The sequence below is a fragment of the Pongo abelii genome, chromosome 14, assembly GCF_028885655.2.
Source record: "Pongo abelii isolate AG06213 chromosome 14, NHGRI_mPonAbe1-v2.0_pri, whole genome shotgun sequence".
NCBI lineage: Eukaryota > Metazoa > Chordata > Mammalia > Primates > Hominidae > Pongo > Pongo abelii.
The window spans coordinates 118,174,223-118,187,225 of record NC_071999.2 but is presented as its reverse complement, the minus strand read 5'-3'; the positions used below and the strand labels follow the sequence as shown (position 1 = coordinate 118,187,225).

The following is a 13,003-nucleotide window of genomic DNA, read 5'->3' as shown; positions in this document are numbered from 1 at the left end:
GAATATCCAAACTGCTCCTGCAGGCGAACGCATGTGGCACGCCTGTGAATTGGGCTGGCAGAGAAAAGACGCTAAAAATACTGATGGAGGAAGTTGGGGGCGGTGGTGGCCACATTGCTCCTGACTTCCGGCAGCACCAGCGGCAGCCAATTAGCCAGGGGGTGCCACGGGTGGCCTCCAGGGCCGGCTGGGAGGTGCTGAGCTGGCGCTGGGCTGGAGCGGGCTCTGCGGGCTTCTGACAGGAAAACGATGGAAGGCCATGGCCTGGATTTGGCTGCCACGCAGATACATGCGGGTGGCATCATTTCCAAATGCACAGAAAGCACAGCCGGGTGAAAACAAGGTGAAATTCCCACAGAAACCTTCAAACGCAGGGCTGGGAAAGCCTGTGGTCTCCTGATTGTTGCATAAAGGATTCTCGTTTTTGAAACAACAGTCTTTTGTAGATTTCCTCCATGGCATCCTATTCTCATGATATTTTACGATGCACTTTGGGTTAGTTGGAGCCTCTGCTAGGTTTTTACCACATGCTTCCCACAGGCTGCTTCTTCCTCTGTCTTCACCCTGAGGGTGATGAAGAGGCTGCTGGCAGTCCTTGGCTCTCCACAGCTACCTTGTCAGGCGCTGCTTTCTTGTTGCTTACTGTGGATCATGACCTCCAGCCTGGCCTCACCAGGTTCCCCGCTCTCAGACTCTAGGCCTGGGGTCCTTTCCGACACTCCACTCCCCCTCCATGCCTTCCCTCTAAAGCACAGTCACGTCTTGCTATTTTCCCTCAGCAACATCTTTCGGACCCTCTCATGCCTTTATTCACACACCTTAATATCCTCCACCAAAGTTCTGCTTCTCCAAAGTCCTATTAACCTGGTTGTTGTAACTCAATCAGCACAAACTTTTATTCTCCATGCATTGCTATAAAGCGAGCCCCGCCCTTCCTGAACTTGGGAATACAACATTTGGCCACATCAAATTTGGCTACAGGGCATTCTTACATATCTGCAGAAGACCCAAGCTATGAGAGAGATCGATGAGACCAGTGTCAGAATGAAATGGAGGTTTGCTGACTGGAAAATGCCCTAAGCGTAATTATTTATTTTTTATTTAACATTGAAAGTAGAGAAATATGATTTAGGTAAGAATATAGGTAGGGAGACTTATGTTGAGCAAAGAATTTTGCTCAAAGTAGATAAGGTGACATGTGCCCAGGAGGGCCCTACAGGGTGCCCTGAGACTGCCTTCAGTCTGCCCACTCACCATCCTATCCATAGGGCACCCTGACAACACTGAAGGTGACTTGGGCAGGTAACATAAACATGATTGATAACAAAATCAAGATTCAAAATCGTCGTGAGGGGTAGGAGCCCCAGACTGAAACCAGTGGTGTGCTGAGCATCTTGCAAGGACTGACATGCATGTCTTTTCCCAAGTCTGCATTCAGCAATGTTGCACTGGGGGGCTGGAATCTGCCACGGTGAGGGGATTGCACCAGGGACATTGGCACGCTGTGAGTCAGCTCTTTCTGCTTTCTGGAATCTGCCACAGTGTGGGTATTTGCACCATGGACACTAGCACACTGTGAGTCAGCTCTTTCTGCTTTCTGGAATCTGCCACGGTGAGGGCATTTATACCATGGGCACTGGCACACTGTAAGGAAGCTCTCTTTCTGCTTTCTGGAGAGCCAGTTGCAAGATATTTATCAAGCACACCACCTAGTGAAACCGTGTATGTCCTTAATGCAAGTGAATCATTTCACTAGTTCTTGACCACCTAATGTGAAATTTCTACAGAATTTCAGTCTGTCCCCTGATCTGCTTTGGTACCTGAAATGTCTTGGTACCTCGCCTTACCCGTGTAAGTGCTGGAGCAACAGAACACGCACCCCCATACCCCACTCTGGAGCAGGGCAAGCCTCGTGCTGGATGGGAGGTGACACTGCTTCTCCCCCACCCGAGGACAGCTCTGGATACCTCGAACCAGAGGCCACCACGTGTACTTCTTCCTATTCAATAACTCTGTGGTTTTGCTGAAATGTTTCATCGCTGACCAAATTTATGAACTTGGGTAGTCACATCCCCTCTCTGAGGCTCATCAGAATCATTACTTAGAAACTGTGGACAAGAATACTAATTTCAAAGTAGCACTGTCAGGATAAAATTACAGATGAGTGTGAAAATGATTTGCATTTATTCGTTTGCCTGTGAGTTTTTAGTGCTAACTAATCAATCTTCCATAAAATACACCAGAATATCACATTATTTGTGTGTGATATTGTAAGTAAAATACAGTTTAAGATTCTGACCTACTATTTTTCTGAGAAGCAGTGAAAATTTTAAACATTGACAAAAATTGTTTGCCTATGTCTTAGCTCATACAGAAATGATAATTTATCAAATGGACCCTGTCTTGTAAGTTTGCTGGAACCTTAACTGAAGGTGTTGTGGGGCTTGGACTGGTCTTGACTCAGGAGCATGATGATGTAGCGATGGTGCTGACACCAGCTAACATTTATTAAGCACTCACTCAGTATGTAAAGCATGGATCACAGGCCCCACCACTCATGCTTGACCTGCATCTTCCCATTTCATCCTCACGACACTCCTGCCATAGCTTACCATTATTGTTGCATAGTAAGAAATGTGCCTGGTCTTTGTCCTGGGTTCCTAGGAGGTAACATCTAAGCCTGCAGAATTTCCTGAGTGATGGGAATTTGTTACTCAAGGAGGTCCCTAGGCATGTTAGGGTCTGCATGGGGCTGGCCACACCAGAAAGGCCAACTATGCAATTACAGGGTGGGGCCACATGGTATAGCTGACCTTTGACCTCCCAAAAGGGAAGAGGCTTGAGACGGAGCTCATCACCTGGGCAGTGATCCCTACAGAAGGAGGCCCCCATGAGAACTCGCAGGCGTGTGGGAGGGGAAGTGCCCCCTGCCCCCTTCCACAGGGAGAGGGTCCGGGAGCCCCATGCTGAGACCCTTCTGATCTCCACGGGCCCTGGATGCGTCTCTGCTGGTGGGTCCTCAGCGTGGCCTTGGTGGTAGAGCTGCAGTTGTAAGGACAGAGCTTTTCTGAGTTCTGTGAGTCGTTCTAGTGAAATACAGACCCCAAAGAGGCTGTGGGAGCCTTGAACTTGTGGTCAGAAGTGAGAGTGGCCTGGGGAGCCACAGACTTGGTGCTGGCATGGAAGTAAGTGCGACGTTAGCGACTATGCCCAAACCTCCGACTCCAATGCCAGCACTGGGGGTTCGTGCCGGGACTGCATCACAGCCCACCCAAGTATTCTCTCCAATCCTCTGGTGGGGAAACTGAGACTGCAGATGGGAAACAGCCAGCACCCTCCTCCCCTCTAGTTTGTGACATGGGTGAGCCAAACCCTGGTGTGGGCCTCCGAGCCACGTTGCAGAAATGTGTCCTGTGAACATGGCGTTTCCTCCAGATCGTCCTGTTAGAGCACACCATCAAAAATAATGAGAAAAGAGGGTTTCCCCATGAGGGTGCATCCCTAGAGAATGGGGAGAGTCTCCTGTGCGGTGATCCAGGGTTTCTTTTTGGTTTAATGTACAAGAGCACACAGGCCACATTAAATGGTGTTTTTTAAATCTCATCTCAAAACAATAAAAACAGGAGATCCCAGTAGACACAGGAGTGTTCAAGAAAAAAAAAAATAACATAATGGGCTAACAAAAGCGCTGCATTTGACATACAAGTGAGCTTTGCTGGCAGCCACACAATGCTGGCCTCTTCTCCCTGTATGCTCTCGTGAGCCGGCTTTCCTCAGCTACTGGGGAGCAGGATGTGGTTTTTCTTACGCTGCGTTGAACGCAAGGAATTTGTTTGTTTATTTTCATTCATTTCCTGTGGATACAGGCAGATGTGTAAGTTGAGCTTTAACTCAAAAAAGTGCCCACGGATGCGTTGATGTGTTTTAAGCTGGGGGCTGCACAGAGGCCTTGCTGCGGCTGTGTCTGCTCCATCCTGAACCGATGATTACAGCCCCAGAGAACCTGATATTAAGCTGCTCTTTGAGTCTTATCCAGGCATAATGTGCTGCTCTGTTGAAAGGCTGGCGCTGGGAGAAGACGCAGAGGGCGTCACCACAGCCATTACGAGGCCATCAAGCAGCCAAACCCACACTTTCCGCAGCCAGCAGCAGGCAGCCCGGTGAAGGGGGCGATTAGAAACCGGGCCCAGCCCTCCACGGTAACAAGCTCAGAGAAAGCCTATTCGGGGACAGCTTCTGCAGACAGGGGCAGCCCGTCACACTCTGAAGAGCAGAGACTTCATGTTCGTTTAAAAACGGCAACTCCTTCGGGTGAACTGGCAGCAGGGGCGTGGGCGCAGCCTCCCTCGGGCGAGGCAGGCACCTTCCACCCTCACAAGACCCATCGTACATCCCTCTCGGCTACCCAGGGAATGCAGTCAGGCTGGCTGAGCCAGCATTTGTCTCCCCGCCTGTCATTCTTTTGGGGTGCAACCTTGCTCTTTTCTCTATGTGCTCTGAACCTTTACCTACACGGGGCAGGGTGCTTTGAGCCTCGCCTGGGAGGCCTTAATGAAGTTTTATGGCAAGACCCTAAAACTCAAGCAGCGGAGAGAGAGATGCCCTAAAGATGGGCTTCTGGTGACAAAGGCGGATGTGGCAGAGGCAAGCTCTTGCTGTGTCTTCTTTACCCAGGAACCCTGGGAGTTTCTTGTGAGCCTACGTGAAGCAGCGCCACCCCAGGGAAGCCCCTGGCGGCTCAGGCTTCCATGGAGTCCATGTCCACCTGAAAGGTACAAAAGGCAGTTGAGCAAGAGTGACGTAGCACCTTGCAGTGCCATGCCGCATGCTGCCAGTCAGGGTTGGCTTTGGAGGAACATGCCACATTCTAGTCAGTTGTCTCCCATACACAGTGCACCTGTCGCTGTTCAGGGACAAAAAACATTTCTGATTGCCAGGCTGACATGGAGGTCAGAGAAGGTGTGCTCCAAAGTACATCAGTGAGGGCAATTAAAAACTAAGCCCCACTGGCCACTCTAGATTTAACCAATGAAGAAAGGAACCCGATGATAACAATGGCTGACCACTTGGATAGATAAATCGGCGTGAACATAAGAGTGCATTCCAGTAACATCAACCCTTTGCTGTGATTAGCCCAGGCAGGGACAGCGGCAGTTGGGGGGCCCGGGTTGCCACTGGGATATGCCAACCCTTGTCGTGATTAGCCCGGGCAGGGACGGTGGTAGTTGGGGGGGGTCAGGTTGCCACTGGGATATGCCAACTCTTGCTGTGATTAGCCCGGGCAGAGACGGCGGCAGTGGAGGGGCCCGGGTTGCCACTGGGATACGCCAACCCTTGTCATGATTAGCCCGGGCAGGGACGGCGGTAGTTGGGAGGGGGGGGTCAGGTTGCCACTGGGATACGCCAACCCTTGCTGTGATTAGCCCGGGCAGGGATGGCAGCAGTGGAGGGGCCCGGGTTGCCACTGGGATACGCCAACCCTTGTCGTGATTAGCCCGGGCAGGGATGGCAGTAGTTGGGGGGGGCCAGGTTGCCACTGGGATATGCCAACCCTTGCTGTGATTAGCCCGGGCAGGGACGGCAGCAGTGGAGGGGCCCGGGTTGCCACTGGGATACGCCAACCCTTGTCGTGATTAGCCTGGGCAGGGATGGCAGTAGTTGGGGGGGGGGTCAGGTTGCCACTGGGATATGCCAACCCTTATTGTGATTAGCCCGGGCAGGGATGGTGGCAGGGATGGGCCTGGTTGCCACTGGGATACGCCAACCCTTTGCTGTGATTAGCCTGGGCAGGGACAGCAGCATGGGGAGGCCCAGGTTGCCACTGGAATGTGGGTGGGCTGTGTTGTGTGTGTGATGTTGACTCACCTAGCAACTGTCCTTGACCCCAAACTAAATACCACATATGCCACTTTGTATTCTTTCCCCATCTTTTCCGGTGTAGGATGAAGACCCAAGCTTTGGCGTGCCTGCGTCTGCATTCTGTCCGAGGATGTCAAAGATGTTTACACTCTGAGATTTATCCATGGAATATGCAGCGTGACTCAGGGTGAAATTGCAGAATGAGATAAATTGGCTGAAACCTGGCTCAAAGGTGGGTTCTTAGGTTCAGCTGGAGTTTTTCAGTGTTCCTGTTTATAGTGGTGAATCTGAACTCTCGGCCACGTCCCAAAGCAAGGAGCCCACAACTGTGTGATCATGGCGACAGGACATGCTCAGAGGGAATTTGTCCAACCCGACGCCCTCATGGAAGCCAGTTCCCTCCTGTCTTAAACTGTTCAATTTTTGGTTTTTAGATCCAGCAACCTTATTATGCAGAGCACGTTTTTTATATGCCTATTTGACTTTTGTGATACACTTTTAATGTCATTTAAAAATTGGGCTTCAGGGTTGCTTTTGGCCAGGTGGGGTGGCTTATGCCTGTAATCCTAGCACTTTTGGGAGGACGAGGCGGCCGGATCACCTGGGGTCAGGAGTTCTAGACCAGCATGGCCAACATGGTGAAACCCCATCCCTATTAAAAATACAAAAATTAGCCAGGTGTGGTGGTGCACGCCTGTAATTCCCAGCTACTCAGGAGGCTGAGGCAGAAGAATCACTTGAACCAGGAGGCAGAGGTTGCAGTGAGCTGGGATAGCACCATTGCACTCCAGCCTGGTGACAGAGCAAGACTCCGTGTCAAAAAAATAAAAATAAAATAAGAATAATAAAAATTGGGCTTCAGGAGGGCAAATCTCAACATTTTAGAATCAGTTTCTGGTGCAGCTGAAGGAAGCACAGAGTTGCTGTCTCAAAGCATGGATGTCCCCACTGGGTTCCTGCTGTAGCTCCCAGGCATCTCAGAGCTGCTGTCCCAAATCACTCCAGAGCTTCCTGCTGCCCGAGATCTGTCCCTGCTCCTCCCTGAATCACTCCCCTTCTTGGTGACTCAGCACCTCGCTGTCCCCTCGACCTCCTTCTCAAGCCGCCACTAGATCCTGGAGCAGTGAGGGTCCCACCCTGTCTCACTGACCCTTACCGAATTCCCCAATCTGTCTATGGAGATGGCCTACCCACAGCCCTCCTCCACGTCGTCCACAGCAGTTGTTTAAAAACGTGATGAGTTTCCTTCTGAAACACGCCCAGAGGCCGAGTCAGAGCAGAGTCCCCTGCATGGCCCTCCCCTGGCTGTTGTGTTCCCTCTTGTCCCCGTACCCCGTACGGGGCCCAACTGCGGGGACCTCTCTCACTCTTTCCAACGCGGGACTTGCTCTCTGGCCTGAGGGCTTTCAGACACAGGTCCTCCGCCCACCTCCTAATTCACCACTAACCACATCTTAGGTTTCTCTTTCCTGAGGGGATGGCCCTCCCCTGAACGAGGCTCCCAGTGTAACTCGGGCCTCCCTCTACCCTGGGGGGGTGGGGGCCTGACCTGGTGCATCTGGGAGGAATGCTGGGCATGTCTATCCTGGCTCTCCTTCTTTCTCCTGGGAGTGAGCAGCCCAGGAAGCATGACCTCCCCAACTCCACCACGCCACGGGGGCTGAGGCCACGTGGGCACAGCTACCACGCTACACTCTGGGGCTCAGGGAGCAGGCACCTGGCTTGTACAGAGCGCGTCCTGCAGCCTGGGCTTGCTAGTGACTATCTTACTTTGCTGAAGCTGCAATAACAAAACATCTCAGATTGAGTGATTGTTAAACACCAGAAATGTGTTGCTCACCATTCTAGAAGTGAGAAGTCCAAGATCAAGGTGCTGGAAGATTCCATGTCTGGTAAGGGCTTTTTCTGCTTTGTGAGTGGCGCCTCTTTCATAAGTCATTAATCCCATTTATGCAGGCTCTGTCCTCCTGACCTAATCCCCTCCCAAAGCTCCACCTCTCAATACTACAGCATTGGAGGCTGGGTTTCAGCACAGAAACTGGGTAGAGCTGGAACCTTGGCCTCCATCCTTATAAAGATGCTCAGATTCTGGGTGTGACTTCCTCAGGGAGCCCAGAAATGTTCAAACAGCTCCTCCCGGAGCAGCAGCTTCTGACCTCCTGGCACTTCCTTGCCCAGGTTCTTCTCCTTCCTGGCACTGCAGGCATGTGCGCTGCTTGTGTGTGCTTGTATTTGCGTATCATGAGCTTCGCCCGTGGGGATGCATGCCACGGGAGAAAGGTGACATGGGTTGGCTGTGTCCCCACCCAGATCTCATCTTGAATTGTAATCCCATTATCCCCACATGTCGAGGGAGGGATCCGGTGGGAGGTGATTGGATCATGGGGGGGGGGGTTCCCCCATGCTGTTCTTGTGATAGTGAGTTCTCACCAGATCCGATGGTTTTATATAGTTCCTCCTTCACATGCTCTCTTTCACCTGCCACAGTGTGAGACGTGCCTGCTTCCCCTTGCGCCACAATTGTAAGTTTCCTGAGGCCTCCCCAGCCATGCGGAACTGTGTTGATTAAACCTCCTTTGTTTATAAATTACCCAGTCTCGGACAGTTCTTTCCAGCAGTGTGAGAATGGACTAATGCAGACAGGGAGCATGTCTCCTCTGTTCGGGACTGACACAGGGTGTCCGAGCTGGCACCAGCCGCAACACCCAGAGGCCTCCACCTGAACTCTGCTAGCCGTCTGCCCTTTCCTAGCTCACAGCCTTCGTGTGTGTGGCTCCTCCCACCCTAGACGCCTTTCCCACCTGTGCCCATTCACACGTGCAGGACCCACCTGGCCCTGTACCCAGCACAAGCCTTCCCAGCCTCCTGCTCTCAGAGCTGAGGGCCCAGCGGGAACGGGGCCTGCCCACTGTGTGGGGCCTGGAGTCTGGAGTCTGCCTTTGTAATGCTGTCTTCCTCTGTTCCATTAGGGTTCCAAAGACAGATCATGGCTAAGGAAGAGATCCTGGAGAAGGCAGAGCTGTTCCCCTTCATGGTGATGGCGATGATGATGAGGTGACGATGACGGTGATAATGATGACGGAGATGATGTGAACCGTCCTGTACTGAGCACGCGTCTGTTTTGGGTGCAGGATATGTGCCTTACACATGTGTTCTGTCTTTGCTGTGCTCGTCTGTAGCTGTAGAAGGATGGCTGATGTGTGGGGAAGTTAGACGGCTACGTGTGAGACCAGCAGCTGGAGTGCGGCAGGACGCCATGGAAACCGACCTCTGAACCCAACCCACATTTCCGACGGGCCCTGGCTCTGTTGGGAAATGCCAAGTGTCCATGCAGAGAGTGGACCATCAGGGATGCTCAGGCCTTTTTGATGTGCACTTGGCAGGGACCACAGTTGACTTGTTCAAGTAGAAGTGTGAGTTGGCAAAAGCACAGATTCACTTTTCTGTGTCTTCTTTCACTCTTTCATCTGCGTGTGTTGGGTTTATACATATGCATATGCATGCACGTGTGTGTACATGTATACGTGGATAAATGCACATGTGCATATTCACGTGCATGTGTATAAATATGTATATGCTCCCATGTGGGTGTACACACAGCACACATGCATTTGTTCATGTGTGTGCATGTACATCTGTATACACTCCCACGCGGGTGTACACACGTGTATTTGTGCATATGTGTGCATGTACATGTTAGGGTTTATGTATACACTCCCACATGGGTGTACACACATGTATTTGTGCATGTACATATGTATATGCTCCCACGTGTACACACATGCATTTGTGCATGTACATCTGTATACACTCCCACACAGGTGTACACACATGCATTTGTGCATGTACATATGCATACGCCCTCATGCGGATGTAGACACATGCATTTGTGCATGTACATGTGTATACACTCCCATGCGGGTGTACACACATGCATTTGTGCGTACGTGTGCATGTACATCTGTATACGCTCCCACGCGGGTGTACAAACATGTATTTGTGCATGTACATATGTATACGCTCCCACACAGGTGTACACACATACATTTGTGTGTACATGTGCATGTACTTATGTATATGCTCCCATGTGGGTGTACACACATGCATTTGTGCATACGTGTTCAGGTACATGTGTACATGCTCCCACACGGTGTACACACATGCGTTTGTGCATATATGTGCATGTACTTATGTATATGCTCCCACGTGGGAGTACACACATGCGTTTGTGCACGTGTTCATGTACATGTGTATACACTCCCACACTGGTGTACACACATGCATTTGTGCATATATGTGCATGTACTTATGTATATGCTCCCACGTGGGAGTACACACACGCGTTTGTGCACGTGTTCATGTACATGTGTATACACTCCCACACCGGTGTACACACATGCATTTGTGCATATGTGTGCATGTACATGTGTATGCATGTGTGTGCACATTCACAGATTCATGTTCATATGTGCACACCTGTATAGACATATCGTTCATTTCTCCCCATGAAAAAGACACATTCTGGTTACAGAAGCCTTTCTTTTGTCTGTCACATATTTCCTCTAGCCCTTAGTTTCTAACTCTTTTTTTTTCCTCCTTTTCCTTTTTTAGATGCAGGTCTAGTGAGCATGTATTGAACTGGTCAGATCTCAAGTGCTACCATTCAATGAGTTCTGACCAGCGCTCGTTTGTGAGTACCCCACATCGTGAGCAAGCTACAGAGCATTCCATCACCCCAGAAGGCAACTTGTGCCCTCCTGTCACCCCCACCTGGTGTCCCATCACATGTCTGTGCTCTTCTGTCGAGTTGATTTAACTTCGCCTGGGATTCTCCAGCATTCATCTCCGTCGGAGTTTCTGCCATTCTCCAAGGTCTGATTTTGGTTTCGCTCCCAAGACTTGCTTCTAAATTCACATTTAAAAGTCTTCACTTCACACAAGAGGGGCCAGAAACATCTCTCTGTTGTTCTCTTGCCCTTAAGACCCACGGCCACAGGCCACTCCTGTCCTCCTAGAAGCTGGTCACAGGCTGGGCAGGGATCAGAAAGCTGCATCAAGTTGACCCAGTCACTCACATTTAATATTAGGTTGGTGGAAAAGTAATTGCGGGTTTTTGCTACTTTTAGTGACAAAAACGCAATTTATTTGCACCAGCCTATTAATATTTACTGTCCTAAGCTTTTTGTACCTGTCAAACCTCAGGATACACCTGTGGATCCACACGGCCAGCACCCTCATTTAGAGATGAAGAGACTGATGTTCAGAGTGGTTCAGAGAGTCAGATGATCTGCCCAGAGTGGCCCACCTGCGAGTGCCGGAGGCCGGCTAGACAGCAGGACCGAGTCACCCTGGAGTGCTGCTCTCTGGCCAGATCATTCCCTTCGCTCCCTGAGCGTGGGAGAGGCCGCCTCTGGCTGCTTTTGAGCAGCGTAGAATGATGTCTTTTGTCACGGTGTCTGGGAAGCTGGAGAAGGTGCACGCCCTTCAGGACCCCACCGAGCCCCAGGCCTCTGGATTTCCTCTTCCTAAGTCTCCCCTGGGGTGTTCTGTAAAGTCTTTCCCTGCTCCTAAGACCCTCCTGCTACCACCCCCTCTCCCCGACTTCTCACTTTTTCTGCTCTTCCAGTCACCCAGGTCTGTTTCCTCTCCCCGCCCACGAGCCAGCCTTGCCCGGAACCCGGGGTCATGACTCCCAGTGGGTGCTACTCAGTCCCTCAGGCCTCCGGCAGATGGTTCTCCTGAGCCCATGACTCCAGGGCTGGGGTCCCCGGCCCCCCAGCTCCCTCCCTAGCCTGCTCTGTGGTCCCCTCCCTTCCCAGTCCCTCACTGTCGCTGCTGCCAGCCCCTGGGGCAGAACCAGACCCTTCTCCCTGCACAGCACGCCACCCGCCAACAGCCCGGGCTGCCCCTCCAGACTCATGGGGTCAGTGACCTGCTCCCAGACCTACACCCCAGGCCGGCGTCCCCGTGCTCCAGCCTCGAGGGGTTCCAGCCGCTCTCTGGGCATTTGCACCGAGATGCCAGGGAGACACCGCATCCCTCCCAAGGTTCCTGTCTCGGTGAACGGCTCCGGCCCAGAACCCTACTCGGCGTTCTTATCTCGCCTTCTGCCTGACCTGCTTCTAACCCCTCGCTGTGGCTTCTTCATCTCAATCCCAAACGGCGCTCAAAGGAGGCTTCTGGTCCCCCTGCCCTTCGTCCCGGGAGTGGGGAGTCACCTTCCCTCCCACAGCCTCCCAGCGGGCCCCTCACCCCAGGCTTCTCGATGGCACAGCCTGTGCTGCGCTCCCAGAAACGGACATTCTCTGGCTGTCACGAGGGTCGTCAGAAAACGAGTCACTTCCGCCAGCGGCACAACTGTGCGGGAATCTGATCCCCTCCCCGGCGCGGCCTCGTTAGCACATTCAAAACAGTGGCACGAAATGACACGGGGCGCGCTAACAACCATGTTGGCAGCTCAGCGTGGGGTCGCTTTTCCTCCCGTGCAACTCCATGGGAATTCTTAAACACGCTTTCTCCCAGAGCAGCAGAGGCGCGGGGCTGGCCCTCTGGAGTGAGCAACATGTTCTTATTCTAATTATGCTGGTAATTAGAGCGCAGGTCTTTGAACCTCAACCAGCCACGTTCCCGCCTCCAGGACTCACGCAGGAGGAGAGGCGGGTCTGAAGGTTTCCTGCTGCCCAAGGCTGTTTGCTGCTGTTGTGAAGGGACCTTAAAAAATAAACCCACCTGTGGATTTGTGTTTGTTGTTTGTTTCCTTGCCTCGTCATAAATTGCTGGTGTCCAAATCACTGTTTTGTGTTCTGTATATATTGAAGCAAACGGCAAAGAGCCTTTCCCTCTTTTTCATTGTGATTCGAATTTTGTGGCATGCGAGGGCTGACATTTCATTATTTCCGCTAAAGCTTGGAATCGGAGACCAATGATCTAAAGGAACAGTACAGGGAGTGCGTTTGTTTTGTTTCCTGAGGTCTGCATTTGTCTGTGCATTTGAATAGGGCCTATGTCTTCGGTTGGGCAATGAATTCCTCCATATCAAAATTTTCAAATATAAACTGAGCCAAATAATCAAGCTGATTTACAAAGCGATTTCTGCAGAATGAATGATAGCCTTAACTAATTGCCAAGGTCCCGCAAACCTTAC

General features: G+C 51.6%; 1 protein-coding gene across 1 annotated transcript; it reads right to left on the bottom strand.

The window, feature by feature from the left end:
• Positions 1-3,576: 3,576 nt before the first annotated feature.
• LOC103892299 (uncharacterized) lies at positions 3,577-12,316 on the bottom strand. The gene is made up of 3 exons (XM_054529265.2): positions 12,112-12,316; positions 4,671-4,765; positions 3,577-3,854 (listed from the first exon to the last, which is right to left on the bottom strand). The coding sequence occupies exons 1-3, from the start codon at positions 12,305-12,307 to the stop codon at positions 3,774-3,776; spliced, it is 372 nt and encodes a 123-aa protein (XP_054385240.2). The 5' UTR covers positions 12,308-12,316; the 3' UTR covers positions 3,577-3,773.
• Between the last annotated feature and the right edge of the window lie 687 nt (positions 12,317-13,003).

Coding starts and splice junctions, on each gene's coding strand:
- LOC103892299 (XM_054529265.2), bottom strand. CDS start 12,307: ATGGTTGTTAGCGCGCCCCGTGTCATTTCGTGCCACTGTTTTGAATGT. Junction 4,766..12,111: donor GTGCCATCGAGAAGCCTGGG/GTGAGGGGCCCG, acceptor TGTACCTTTCAG/GTGGACATGGACTCCATGGA. Junction 3,855..4,670: donor GAAACTCCCAGGGTTCCTGG/GTAAAGAAGACA, acceptor CTGTATCCACAG/GAAATGAATGAAAATAAACA.